General features: G+C 52.3%; 1 protein-coding gene across 1 annotated transcript in view; it reads right to left on the bottom strand.

Annotated features, from left to right (window-relative positions):
* GALNT12 (polypeptide N-acetylgalactosaminyltransferase 12) overlaps nucleotides 1-15,187 on the bottom strand; it is a 36,524-nt gene that overhangs the window by 12,411 nt on the left and 8,926 nt on the right. Inside the window, exons 2-4 of the mRNA XM_023629737.2 lie at nucleotides 12,369-12,538; nucleotides 7,248-7,437; nucleotides 4,048-4,233 (exon numbers count right to left, since the gene is read on the bottom strand). Coding sequence (XP_023485505.1) covers nucleotides 4,048-4,233; nucleotides 7,248-7,437; nucleotides 12,369-12,538 — 546 coding nt within the window. The remainder of the gene's footprint in view (nucleotides 1-4,047; nucleotides 4,234-7,247; nucleotides 7,438-12,368; nucleotides 12,539-15,187) is intronic.

Raw genomic sequence — 15,187 nt, 5'->3', positions numbered from 1 at the left:
GCAGCCAACTTAAGTTCTTGCCTTCCCCATTAAGAGTTTCTAGGCATAAGGTCATCTCTCCTCTTCTTCCTGGTACAGAGAGGGAGGCACCTTTTACAGATAGAGATTTACCTTACAAACGTAAATGTGTCCCAACAAGGGCAAGTTCCATTCCCCAGAGCCTCCTTCCCTGTCCCAGTTTATCGAAAGCAATCAGCCCCAAACAATCCCGATGCCAAAGAGACATATCCTGGGGTGGCCAATTTCAGGTCCCTACAAGGTCATCCCCCCTTCCTTCACAAACGCAAATGTCTTTCAAAAGGGCAAGCAAAATTCCAGTCCTCGGAGCCTGCTTCTCATCTGCAGTTTTAAAAGTAACCAGCCTAAAAATCCTCATCATAAACCATTTTAAAATTAAGCAGCCTAAAAATCCTCATCAGAAGGAAGTGACATCCATACGGCAAGGTAAGCAGCAGGAAGCATCGCAGTCAGTTGAACTCCTTTCCCACCACAAGCCCTGGGGTCCAGCCGGACACCTCCAGGCGACCCCTGAGTTCAGCTGGACCTAGGGGCAAAGACACTCCCCGTCCTGGGGAAGCGCACAAGCACAGAACTCTGTCTGTGATCAGTGTGTTACCCAAGGTCAAACAGGGCCCTGGGGAACACACAGGGCGTGGGGCAGGGGGCAGGGCTCAGTTTCCCAGAGGAGGTGAGGTCTGCAGAACAAGGGGGAGTCAGCCCAGAAAAGGAGTGGAATGGGTCTCGGAGAAGACACCAGCATGAGCAAGGCCCTAGGGTGAGAGAAACTCTTGTAGTTTCAGAAGCATCGACAACAAGGAGCTATGAGAAGAGAAACCCCGTTCCCCAAGAGGGTAGAGAGCGCCAGACGGTGGGGCCCTGTTCAGGCGGTCACAGCACAAGGACTCACAGACGCCCTCTAGAGGCCGGTAAGCAGAAGGCGGCACATGGCAGCTCTGGCATCTTGAAGCTCCCCAAGGGCCCTCTGCCCTCCCTCTGGGACCTGCAAGGCCAGCTCTGGCTGCTCCTTCAGCCTGCCCTGCTTCCTCCCTCCCAGGTTCCTCTGGAGGCCAGCGCTGGCTTCAGAAACGGCCCAAGGCTTTCGTCCCAGCCCAGCAGAAAGCTGGGAGGTCAACACACCACGGAGAGGCAGACGCAAAAAAATAAACTCAGGAATGAGAAATCTATAATATTAAGAGCCCAACGGTTTAAAATCTTAAGATCCTGCAGCAGCACTTCTGGGCCTCGACAACGGGCTGGCTTTCCCTGCACTGCAAACTCGAGGTCGGCTGAGAAAAAGAACGATTTCTCGTGGAACAGAAAGTTCCAGACCCCAAAGCGCTCTCCCTTGTGCTCATCCTAAAAGTCTGGGAAACAGGCAGGGTGGATATGCGGGTACCGATTTCAAGGGTGAGGAATCTGAGGCTCAGGGATATTATGGGATGGGAGGATAGCTTCCCACAACATCCCTGAGCATGTGTTTGGGGAGCGGGAGCAATGGGAGCTCATGTCAGCATCACAAGCCGCATATGTGACCCTGGATAAAATCCTTCCTACTCTGTGCCTCAGTTTCCAAACATGTGCAGTGAGGGGTTGGGCAGGATGCTCCCTCAGGGCTCCTAGAGAAGCCTGCACGTCATCCTCAATTCCTCCTTTCCCTATTCCCATTCAATTTCTCCCAATTCTCCCATCGCAACATTCTCTCCATCCCCTGCAGCATCATTCTGACCTGGAGGACTGGAAGGACTCCTAAGATGCCCTGGCCTCCAGCCCTGCCCCCCCACGCCCCTCCCCACATGGCACCCAGCACACTCTTTAAAGAATGCAACAGGCAAAGCTCACTTCCAGCTCAACCCCTTCAGTGGCTTCTCCCCTCTCGGGGTAAAGTCCGAACCCTTTCGTTGGCCTTTAGGCTGGCTATGACTTGGTCCTGCTCATGTCTCCAGCCCCATCTCTCAACACTGTCTCCACAGTCATCCCACTCCAGCCAGCAGTGGGTCATCACCAGGTCAGAACTCGGTGGAAGGATTCAGAAACCCAACTGCCAAACGTGGGCGCAGATCTAAGACACCATTTCAACACAGCAGCAATAAAGCGGAAGTCTGACCTCCACCTGCCTGACTCCCACACCTGTCTCCCATTTGCTCCTGAACTTGGAAGGGGAGGAAGAAGCCAGACTATTGCTTCAGCACCTCATGAATGAGAGCTACTGAACCTCCTGTGGATCACTCGACTCAGACCCACTGGCCAAAGCCGGCTCCTCCACCCCCAGGTCCACTTACTCCCTCGTTCCAGGGGCCTGACCGTGGGTCCTCAAAATGTTAAACATGGAATTACCACAGGCCTCAGCAATCCCATTCCTGGGTACACACCCCAAAGAACTGAAAACAGGGACTCGAACAGATAATATAAACCAATATATTATATAATATATATATAATTATATATAATAAACACCAATATTCACGGCAGCATTATCTACAATAACCAACTGGTGGAAACAACCCAAGCATCCATCAACAGATGAACAGATAAAATGTGGAATGTATATACAATGGAATATTATTCAGTCAAAAGAGGAATGTGGTTCTTGAGGAACCTTGAAAACATGTTAAGTGAAAGAAGCCAGACACAAAAAAGGACAAATATTGTGTGACTCCACTTACACAAGGTATCGAGAACAGGGAAATTCATGGCGACAGAAAGTGGAATGGAAGCTGCCAGGAGTTGGAGGAGGGGAGGAAGCGGGGGTCATTGCTTAATGGGTTTGAGTTTCTGCAAAGGATCATGGAAAAGTTCTGGAAATATGTAGAGGTGATGGTTGCATAATATTGTGACCACGCTTGATGCCGCTGAATTGTACACTTAAAAAGGGTTAAAAGTACAAAAGAAACTAGGATCAAAACAAAAAGACAATCCACCAATTGGGAGAAAATATTCGCAAATCATATATCTGACAAAGGGTTAATCTCCAAAATATATAAAGAACTCACATAGCTGAACTACAAAAGAACAACCTGATCAGAAAAGGATAGGGCAGAGGATATGAACAGATGTTTTTCTGAAGAAGATATACAGACAGCCAATAGGCACATGAAAAGAGGATCAACATCACTAATCATCAGGGAAATGCAAATCAAAACTACACTAACATACCATCTTACACCCATTAACATGGCTATAATCACCAACACAAAAAATAATAAATGTTGGAGAGGGTTTGGAGAGAAGGGAACCCTCATACACTGCCAGTGGGAACGCAAACTGGTGCAGCCACTATGGAAAACAGTATGAAGATTCCTCAAAAAACTAAAAATAGAGCTACCATATGACCCAGCTATCCTACTACTGGGTATCTACCCAAACAACTTGAAATCAACAATTCAAAGAGACTTACGCACCCCTATGTTCATTGCAGCACTATTCACAATAGCCAAGACGTGGAAGCAATCCAAGTGTCAGTCGACCGATGAGTGGATAAAGAAGATGTGGTCTATATATACAATGAAATACTACTCAGCCATAAAAAAGACAAAATCATCCCATTTGCAACAACATGGATGGACCTGGAGGGAATTATGCTAAGCAAAATAAGCCAGACTGAGAAAGACAACACCATATGATTTCACTCATATGTGAAATATGAACAAACACATGGAAAGAGAAAACAGTTCAGTGGTTATCAGGGGAAGGGGGTGGGGGCTGGGCACAGGGGGTGAAGGGGAGCACTTATGTGGTAACGGACAAGAAATAATGTACAACTGAAATTTCATAATGATGTAAACTATTATGAATTCATTAAAAAATCTACAAAAAAATGGTTAAAATGGTAAATTTTATGTTATGCATATTGTACCACAATTTTTAAAGTAAATAAACATATATACACCAACATAAAATCCATGTGGGTAGCAGTGATTTTTAATAAAAATAAAGAAACGCTCTGGAAAAGAAAGGGGGAGAGGGGCAACAGCTGACATCCCTCCCAAGGGTCCTCCCTGTCGTGCTGACCAGACACAACGAGACACACGCAAAGAAACAACCCCTGACCTGATAACGTCGGTGGGGGACCGCATCCGCAGCCTCTCCCTCTCAGGAACCACGTGCCACGTGAACACCAGCCTCCAGTCGAAACCCCCGATCTGGGGCTCCCCGGAGTTCCCCAGGTACTCAAAGGTGTTCCAGTCGATGACATCGATGACAGGGCACACCACCGCTGACTCCTCCTCGTGGATCCTGCAAACACCAGGACACTCATCTCTCTATGTGGACGGGCAGCAAGAGGACAGTTAGGAAATTTGGGGATGAACTCCCGTCACCTTTCCACTAGGAAGGAGGGACGCCCGTGTGAGAAAGGCCTGCATCTCTTACTCCAGGTGTCTGCAGCCATGTCAGGTCCTGGCAGGTGACCATGATGGCGGATGCTCAGGGGCAGGCGGGAGAGCGGAGGAAGGATTCTGGTCTTTATGAGAAGTCTCACAGCTTTAATATTCTGAATCTATCCTTAGATATTCTGGCTAAACCTGAATCCCTCTATGGAAGTCAAGACAAGTAAAAATCAAAGGTAACTTTTAAAACAGAAAGCAGATTTTCACTTTCTCAAGATTACAAGAAGTTTCTTCATTTAATCACGATGAAACATCTTCAAGTCAAGAAGTAATGATCTCCCTATGAACAGAGATGCACGCGCACCAAAGGGTCAGCTTTGGAGTTAGAATAGAAACTCTAATCCAGCCCTTGTTCGCTGTGTGACATCAGCTGAGTGACCTAACCTCTCAGAGCCTGCTGCCTCACGGGTAACGCTGGAACAATATCATTTACTCACAGGATCAAGTTGAGGACTCCCCGAGGGAATGTTTGTAAGGCGGCTGCAGAGAACCTGCAACTACTGCCATTCTTTCCTTTGAGTCTTTACTCTGGTGAATACCACACACGGTGCCAACACTCCTGCTTCCTGCTATAGGCACCAGCCTGTGCGTGTGCGTCAGCTCCTTTCTCCACAAACAGGACCGCAAGCCAATCGTCCTTCAGCACGCTTCCAGAGCATGTTTTCTGGCATGTGACAGCACGCCAGGAAAGAAGGATGAACTGGACCACATATGAACAATGGATTTCTCTGGGTTACATTTTGGGGGCTTTTATCTGTGATTTTAGACCAAAAAATCCTTACAGTCACACAGAATAATGGTGTGAAGAAACAGAGGTCAACCACACTTGAGCTCCAACTGTCCTTACAACAACACAAGAAAGTGAGAGGGGCATTATCAACACCACGCTGAGGTCAAAGGACAATCCCAGGGGAGACTGCACCGCTCAGGACAGACTGAACCTGCGAGGTCACTAAACTGAGGAAGCTGCAGACGGGGTATCCCCCACACCCCATTCTTTCAATGAATTGAGGGCATTACTAAAAGGGTGGAGAGGGCCAACAGCACACCTGCTGGGCAGCTTCCAGATGCTGCACGGCCGCTGGCAGAGACCCCAGGAACTTGTGACTTGCAATCAAGCTGGCTGCAACCGCGGGTAGCCTAATTTTTACAAGGAAGGGAAAATGGGGAGGAGCTCACGCAGGAGTACAGGGCTCAGAATCAGCGTGCCCCATGGGGGCGCTACTGGCATCTGGGGCAGCCCCACTCTTTGCTGTGCAGGGCCGAACGGCTGGCTGCAGGAGTTGTGGTACCCCTGGGGCCCGGCTCACAGAACGCCAGGAGTGCGACCTGTGTGACATGGCAATCAAGAGCATCTTCCATTTCCACAAGGCCCTGGGGGTGAGGGGTTACTGCTCCTGGTTGGGACCACCTAAGGGACAGTCTGGACTCCAGGGTGTCCCAACTCTGGGGCACACCTAAGTCCCTTGGGAGCTTTTGAAACTCCAGGAGCCCAGGCCCCACCCCCAGAGATTCAGATCCAAATGATCTTCTGTGGGACCAGGGGTCAGTACGTTTAAAAGTTCCCCAGATGTTTGGGGGCAACCAGGGCAGAGACTCCATCTGTCTACAGGCATGGAGCAAGGACTTGTCTATGGAGCAAAGACTTGTCTATGGGAGGGGAGGGCTACCTTGCTCTCCCCAAAGGGTGGGCTGGAGTGGAATTCTAGGTGGCATTAGCCTAGAGGTGGCCATGTGCATGCCCAGTGGGGGAAGGAATGAAGGGCAAACCCACTGGTCCAGGTTCCAGAGGGAGCACTGGGCTGTGAGCACGTTCTAAATAATCTCAGACCCCATCACAAGCCTGCAGAACTCTGAGTACTTGCTGGTGAGAAGCTCGTTAGAGCTGAGGAGGAGAAAGAAGCAGCGATGGCACTGACAGGGGACAAGGACCTGGGACAGCTTGGCCTCACCCAGGAAGGGAGGTGAGTGCGTCCCCAGCTCTTCCAGATAGACCCCGGCAACCAAAGTGCGAGAGGGTGTGGGGAAGTGGTCTGCCAGCTGCAGAGACCCTGATCTCCCAGCCAAACAGAGACCCGTCCCCCCCGCAAGCCCTTCCCCTCCCACCCGGAGAAGCTCCAGGCTGGCCAGCCCAGCGCTTGCCGGCTTGACACCGAACCAGGAGAACAGCAGAGAGAGGGAGGGGAAGAGGACAGAAGTCGGTGGTTGGGGCAGGTTGGGAGGGTTGGTGTGAGAGGCCGTGGGACAGCAGGGGACGTGGCCTCGAAGAGAGGGCTGCATTATGACTTCTCATGACTCCACAAAAAAATATATATATTAGAAACTATATCTTCTGATTATACTGGCACAAAGACAAACACAATCCAGGCCAGAGTCATTGTTAAATAGTTACTATTATGAAGTTCATTTTCTTCCTTCTGATTGTAAGAGAAATTAACATAACATTTTATGAGTCCCTTCAAGTTTCATGGGCACGAGGCGTTGTAGGTGCTGGTGGAATGGATGAGTCAGCCCTGCTTGAAGGAAATACACCAAACATATACTCTCTAGGAGTGGCATTCCATATGACTGACACTTTCTTCCTTGGTTGATCATCCTTTCTAAGTTTTCTATAACGTGTGCTAAGTAATAACAAAAGCACTCATCTCGGGCCTCCTAGGTGCTGGCGTGTTCTCCGCACTGTCCGTGCCCTGAATCGTCTAACGGCCTCCACAGTGAGGCAGGGACTGTCACCATGCGGGAGACAGGGCACTTGCCGGAGGAGCAGCTGAGCCCAGGCGCGCGCCTCTCACACCAGGGTGAGCAGTTTCCTTCTGCTTCTGTGCAATGTCGGGACGCTGCCCACACCCTCGGCTCCCTCACCTCTGCAGCAGCGGCTCCAGCCACCCCTCGTGGCACTCGCAGTGGCAGTCCAGGAAGGTCAGCACGTCGCCCTTCGCCGCGGAAGCCCCCAGCAGCCGGGCGCGCACCAGGCCCTCCCTCTTGTTGGCGCGGATCAGGCGCACCTTGGGCAGCCGGGACAGCTCACTGGCCAGGCGCTCCTTCAGGTGCTCTGGGGAGGCAAGGGGGACCAGGTCACTGCCACATATCCCTTCCAGGGCCTCCCTGTCCCGAAGAGAAGACCAAACAGACACGAGCCTCCTTTGCTCTGCACCCGGGATGTCCTCACCTCACCCAGAACCAAGGCTGGATGCTGCTCGAAGGCCGGGGGAGGCCAGGGCGGAGGCCGTCCAGAACCACCAAATGCTCCCCATCCAAACGCACGCACAGTGAACTGTATGCATGTGCATATATACAAAAGTTCAGTGAAGATCTATTCATCTTTCTTTTTTAAAGACTGGCATCTGAGCTAACACCTGTTGCCAATCTTCTTTTTCTTTTTTCTTCTCCCCAAAGCCTGCCAGTACACAGCTGTATATCCTAGTCATAGGCCCTTCTAGCTCTGCCATGTGGGACGCCGCCTCAGCATGGCCTGATGAGAAGCAACAGGTCCGCGCCCGGGATCTGAACCAGTGAAACCCTGGGCCGCTGAAGGGGAGCACGCAAACTTAACCACTCGGCCACAGGACCGGCCCCTCATCTTTATATATCTCAATAAAGCTGTTACCAAAAACATACTTTATGCCTTGACTTGTGAACATTTAAAAATAAAAAGCACAAGAACCGTTCAATCACACTTTTTAGGAAAAATTGTGTTAATATAAATTTCTTTAATTTATGTTAATTATGTAAAACTTGATTATAAATGTTCCATTCATATGGAATTATGTTAATATAAATTTTATTTATAATTATGTTCATGTAACTTCTCTCGGGAGCACCTTTCAGTTACATAGTGAGAGTAGTAATAATAACAGTAGCTAACAGTAGAGGGAATGTGCTCACTACTGTCCAAGTGATTTATACTCAACTCACGTGAGTCCTAACAATCCTGTGAGGCAGGTACCACCAATGTGTCCACGTTACAGATGAGAACACTGAGGCCAGAGAGGCGAAGTCACCTGGCAAGGTCAAGGTCCCAGAGCAAGGGAGCTGAGGGCCATGACGTGAACCAGGCACTCGGGCTGAGTCTGCAGGCTTACCACTGCCTCCCAGAGCTCGCTTGTGCAACTTCTTATCCTCGTTAAACAAATCCAAAACCCACCAGGAGGACGCGCTTATCCCATTTTGCAGAAGAGGAAATGAGGCCGTAAGAGTTGAAAGGCCGTGCCCACAGCTAGGGCTGGCCCAGGACTCCTGACTCCACACATAGGCTCCGGGACTGGAGGCCTCCAGGGGTCAGGTGGAGGGGGGTGGGAACCCCTCAGGCAAAATAAAGAACGAGAGAGTCCCCACATCAATGTGGGCTTTGTCTCGAATTCCTCCATCTTCAGTGAAAGGGGAAATTTTGTAAAATGTTCTAGGTTGCTTCAGTTTGTGAAAATGTTTCCCTAAATATCCTCAACACACACACACAAAAAACTCGGTTGATTTTTTTCCAATCCTAAATATAATTGCAAATAAGCTGATGGCAGGACTAAAGGAGGCGACTTCCCAAGCAAAGCTCATCAGCAGCAGCGCCCAGGGAGCACGGAGCCCCCCCTGCACTTGTCCGGATCTGCTGGGTGTTAATTTTCCATCTGCCTGGACTCTTCCCGCCCCCTGGGAGGGGCTGACCCCTTCACGAGCTCAGGGACACGGCAGAGAGGGTGGGAGGAGGGGGCAGCGCAGGACTCACCTCCACCACAGGGGGATGGGGACCCGCCCGCTTTACCAGTCACCACGATGCGGGGAGGCCTGGCCCCACCACGCATCTCATTCTCGAGAATTGAGCCGGGCTGGAAGGGATCCTACTGTATTCCTGCCTGCCGAGGAGCCACTGAACCCCACAAGGAGAAAAGAACTGATCTGATACTTGCTTCTGAATAAATACATTTCTGAAATGTTCCCGCACTTTACAGTTTAGATATTTCATAAAGATGGAAGTTGTCATTCAACAAACACGAGGCACTGCCGAGCTTTCGTGGCCTCGATCTCACTTAATCCTCCCAACGACCCTATGAGGTGGGAACCATCACTATCCCATCTGACCAGGGCTGAAGCCAAGGTCGAAACCGGCCAAGCTCTGCCCAAGGCTGTGTAGCTTCCAGGTGTTGGAGCTGGGATTCGAGCCCGCAGTGTGACAGGGGTCCAGCGTCTACACAGACTTACAGTGCCCTGGGAGGGGAGGACAAAAGGGAACGGAGATGAGAGTCTAGGACGCGCTGCGGCCACGTGAGGCTCCGTCCTGTATGAGATCTCATTTATTCCTCACAACTCTGAGACGGTGGACAAACCCGCTCACAGGGGAGACACGGAGGCTCAGAGGAGACGAGAGATCCACCCAGGGTGCCATGAAGGGTTCACCGTAAAGCTCACCTCAGACCCAGGTGCCCTCACCCCAGAACTCAGGGCCTAGCTGGCTACACTCGGCCTCAAACCCCAGCCTGGCTCGCCCGCTGTCACGGAGAATGTTAACTGTCCCCTCAAACTCACTCTCCCGGGATTTTCAGCTGAGCACATGGCCACCTACGACACGGACTACATTTCCCAGCCCCCTTGCAGGTAGGTGTGGCCAGATGACCCTGTTCTGCTCAATGGGACGTGAAGGCAACTTCCAAGGGTGGCTCCCCAGCCCCTGGACACTCCTCTGCTGACAGGAGCGAGCAGGAGGCGAAGCAGCAGCCTGGGGCATGACACCCTGGAGGCGGTGTAGACAGGCCAAGGAGCTGGCGCCGTGCCTGCCCGAGACCAGCCCACCACATCTGTGACGTGAGAGAAGGCCATTTCTATCCTGAGGGAATCACTGTTATTCTGATCTGTGAGAACAGCCAAACATACCCACCAATTAGGACAAGAGCACCAGGATTTGAAGTCAGACAGATCAGGCTGGGAGCCTGAAGCAGCAGACGCCTGCTAAGCAGCAGCTGCTCCCCTCCTGGGTGGCCCAGGGATGGTAATTTGGGTTGAAACAGGCTCTAGCCACTGAGCCCGCAGCAATACCCGTTGTGATGGACGGCCTTGACCTTTGCCCTCAGTTAAGCGGAGCCGCCCTAGCTTCAGCTAGCTGTCTAAGGTTTACTGACTGACTTCTACCCCAGCCACTCTGCCACCCTCAGCCAGCCAAGTCCCCTGTGCCCCTGCACCCCACTTCCACACTTGCCCTGCCTCCCCGCCACCAGCCACGCTCCACACGCGGCGCAGAGAGCTCCCAACACCCAGCAGATGTTCTGCTGCCCTGACAGCCCCCAGAGGGCTCTGGGTGGCCACAGTTAAGCTTAAATCCTCATGGTGGCTCCTGGCGGCCTGATCCGGCCCCTCCGCCCTCCGGCCCACATCTCCAGCTCACCTTCCCACCGCCGCGGTCTGCCCTGGGAGCCGCCGCTCCTTCCAGCTTCTGCACCTACTGCCTCCTCCACGTTCTAGCTTTCAGCCTGAAGGCCACTTCCTCAGAGGCCTTCCCGACCCCCACCAGCTAGAGCAGGCCCTGTCCCCAAGGTCCACGCGTCCTCCTGCTCCCAATTTCCTTTCATAGCACTTTCCACCTTTGCTGTATTATACGATGCTTCGCTCTGTTATATTGCCTTGCGTTGTATTACGTGACGTCACGTCACATTCTTTGCTTGTTTGCTGACCGTCTCCAGCCACCTCACTGGAACACGAGTTTTATGAGACGGCTTGTCCTGCAGTGTTTCACAGGGAACCCTCAGTGCCTAAACAGTGCCTGGAACACACAGCAGAAACTCGAGAAATGTTCACTGACTCATGAAGGGCCAGGCCTGGGGGGGGCACATGAATTGCTGGATCCCAGGTCACTGTCAGCCTCTAGGGATGCTGACCACCCTCTCAGTGGAACACCACTTCCTGGCTGCAGTTCTTCTCCCATCTGGGCTGTCCTTTTTTTTCTTTTTGCCAAGGAAGATTAGCCCTGAGCTAACATCTGTGCCAACTTCCTCCACTTTATATGTGGGTCGCTGCCACAGCATAGCTGATGAGTGCTATAGGTCCCCACCCAGGATCTGAACCCGCGAACCCAGACAGCCAAAGTGGAGCATGCGAAACTCAACCACTGTGCCACGGGGCTGGCCCCTGGGCTGCCCCTCTGTGATCTCAAGTCAACATGTGAAAGGTGAATGCCCCCCTTCCTCTCCCAGACCTGTCCCTCCTGCCCTGGGCAGCTTTTCCAGCTTGGGGAATGGGCACCACCATCCACCACAGACCCAAGCCAGAAACCCGCGAGTCCTACCCAGCCTCAGCCAGTGTGTCCCATGGACCCGCCCCTCGAACATCGCTCCTCCCACCACTCCTCCCCTCCCCTCAGCCCCGCCTAACTCCAAGCCTCCATCTCTCACCTGGGCCACCTCAAAAGCCCCCTGGCCTCCCCACCCAGCTCCCCGGCACACCATTCTCCACATTCTAGCCAAGGGACGCCCCCCTCCAAAGGGCAAAACTGCTCTCCTGCTTAAAACGCTGCCCTGCCTCTCCCTGCCCTTGGGACAGGGTCCCAGCCCTCAGCCTCCACGTCCCCTGCCTCTCCTCCCCTCTCCTGTATCCCGGAAGCAGCTGGCCCTCCATCCTTCCTGAACCTCTTGCACATCCTACACACCCCACACAGCACTGCCCCCCAGGCCTTTCCGCACTCTGTGCCCTGCACTTGAAAGGCCCTCCCTCCACCTCTGCTGCCTGCAAACGAACCAGCCTCCAAGACTCAGGTCAACCACCACCCCTGAGCCCCCCAGCAGAGCGGGTCCCTCTCTTCTGTCTCCCGTAGCACCATGGGTGGAGCCCTCTGTCATCACACCCGTGTCCCTGTCCAGGCTCTGAGCTCCCCGAGGGCAGGGGCCGGGCTCAGGGGCACAGGAGGCCTGTCCTTACCGGGCCTATTCTGCATCCCTCATGTCTCAGTCTCACCTCCCAGGGGCTGCCACGGAAGTCAGCTCCTCCAAGAGTGCCCAGGGGCCTTACCTCTATCGCTGTAGTCATCTACAAGGATAACTTCTTCTAGCAGGATGTCTGGGGACGTCTCGAGGACGCTGTAAACTGTCCGAAGGAGGGTTGACCAGGCTTCATTGTAAAACGCTATGACGACAGACGTCGTGGGCAAACGTTCATAATCGTATGTCTTCTTTTTGCACCTGCAAATACAACACAAGTTCAGGAATTGCGACCCCACGGTTGACCGTGCGTACCAGGCGAAGGTTGGTGCTGGCGATGGAGTGACGACGGGGACACGGGTCACAGTCTCGAGGCCTCCCCTGGGGAATGGGAAATAATCTGCCTCGATCTTCCAGAGCCCCGGTGCTCCACCAGGAGCCCCAGCAGATTCTAAGAAAGGTTCTGACCACGACACCCAAGAAGCCTGAATGGTGGGAAACTGTTTTTAAGCTTTAAAGCAATTTCCAGATTTGAGCAACAGACAAGCTGAGCAGAACGAGAGAGAGACTGGCCTTCTCCCTCCCAAGGGCTCTCCCACCTGTGCACTCCCGCCTCTCCCCCGCCAGCCCTTTGCTCAGACTTGCCCTTGCCCAGAAGGAAAGACGTGTCCTTGCCCTTTCCCAGAAGGCCCTTTTCTCCCCGCTCTACTTGGCAGACTCTCTTTCAAGAACAACTCAAGCCCGTCCCCCCCGCCGGAAGGCCCTGGGACCCCCGTCCGGGGCAGCTGCTCGCCCCCCACGCTGCTCTGGCACCGCGCCCACGCCTCCACTGCAGCCCGAGCCCCTCACAGCACTCGCTCCTCACGCGCCACTCGAGTCTCGCCTGCCCTCCCCCAGCATCTTCCCGACGCTTCACCCCAGCAGCACCTACACTCCACAAAGGCGGTGGGCTGAACGCTGGACTAGGACCGTGGCTAGGACACACGAATGTTCCGGGAAGGAGTACGAACAGGTCTTCTGCAGGGGATGCCGGCTGCCTCCCAGTACCACGCCACCCGCTCCATTCTGTGGCAGCCTCGTGGGGCGGGGCTGAGCCCACCTGTCTTTGGGCCTTGACTGGCAGTGACAGGAACCAACAGGCTCCCCCTTTGTTTACGGGGGTTTTCTGTTACTTTGCAGGGAGGGTTCCCTGGCTGACAGAAAATCCTCTCCTCAGAGTGATGGGTGACAAACTCCCAGTGTCATCCCAGGGACTGGGCAGTGCCTGGACGTCATCAGCAGGAAACAGCTGACAGCAGGGTAGGTGAGGAACAGAAACCCAAGAGTAACACAGAAGGACCAGGGCTTGAATGCCAGGCTGGCAACGCGACAAGGGGACAAATGCTGGAGGGCTGCCGGGCTGCCAGGTGGCCTTACGGACAGTCGAGGGCAGCCCAAAGAGTGAGAGACAGGCAGGAGGAGGGGGACTAACGTCTGCTGACTGTCTGCCACGCGCCCGGCACCGTACCAGCGGGCCCTGCATCAGTCAGTCACCAAACGTTTCCTGATCACCTACCATGTGCCAGACAGGCAAAGCCTCTGCTCCCACAGAGCTTACATTCAGGGGACAACGATCAAGTAAGTAAACACAGCAATAATTTCAGAAAGTGAGGGTGCCATGGAGAAAAGGAGGGCATGAAATAGCAACTAGTGAGGGCAGTAGGAAGGGGAACAACCACAGGTAATCAGGGAGGGCCTCTCGGAGGAGGTGATATTTAGGATGAGACCTGAATAATGAGGCACCCAGTCCCACAAAAAGCCAAGGAAGAGCCCTTTGTGTACGCAACTTATTTCTTTGTGTTTTTTTTCCTTTTATTTTATTATGAAAAGTTTCAAACATACGAAAAGTAGGGAGAATACCATAAGAAACTCCTATGTACCTTTTGCCTGACTTCAAAATTCTCAATGCACAGTCAATCCTGATTCATCTAGGTGCTCGCCCACTCCCCTCATCGCAGATTTTTTTTCCTTTTATATAAAAGTCTTTATTTTATTTATATATTATTGACAGAAAATTGGCATATAACATTATATAAGTTTCAGGTGTATATAAGTTTCAACTGTATACACGACAAAGTGATCACTTCCAAAGTCTAGTTACCATCCAACCCCACATCATTTTTAAGCAAAATCCAGCATATTGCTGCATCCATAAATATTTTTATATGTTTCTCTAAGAGATAAGGATTCTTTTTTATAATAAACACAGTGTCACTGTAACACCTTAAAAAATTAGCAATTCCTTACTGCCACCATCTCTCCAGTCTACAATATTTCATGAAAGTTAAGAAGCCAATGGTTAGAAGACACACCATTCTTTCATGAATCAATAAGAAAGACAACTGCCATAACTATAGGATGGACTCATTTTACGACACATCCTAATTTCAGAAATGTTTAAAGTGTAAAACAAAACACATGCCTTAGAATCGATTAAATGTAGTCCTTTAACTCTCAAAACCACCTCCCATGTTACTATTTACTGTTCTCATCTGAAAGACAAGGCTCAGAGGCCTGGGGTAACGTCACACCTCCCCAGCTCCTCCCTCCACCATGACGTGGGTGATTTCTCCCCTCCTCCCTCTCAGGGTCTTCCAGCGAGCTCCAGGGCCTTCTTCCCAAATGCCAGGTCAGGTTCTGCAGGGAGCTCTGAGGCTCTCTGGCAGTGGCCCAGCCTCTGCGGTCACCGGGGTGGCTTGTCCACAGGAACAGGCTTATCTGAGACTCTCAGACAGGGGCTGGCTCTCCTCAGCCACTGTTACATTCTCACCCCTGCTGTGTCTGAAGGCCCAGCTCTGAGCACTGGAGCAAAAGTCAGCCGAGGCTGGAAGCATGGCAGCTCTGGCGTCCTGAAGCGACAGGGCACCCACC

Source organism: Equus caballus, chromosome 25 (assembly GCF_041296265.1).
Source record: "Equus caballus isolate H_3958 breed thoroughbred chromosome 25, TB-T2T, whole genome shotgun sequence".
Lineage (NCBI taxonomy): Eukaryota > Metazoa > Chordata > Mammalia > Perissodactyla > Equidae > Equus > Equus caballus.
This window is presented reverse-complemented; position numbering and strand designations above follow the sequence as displayed.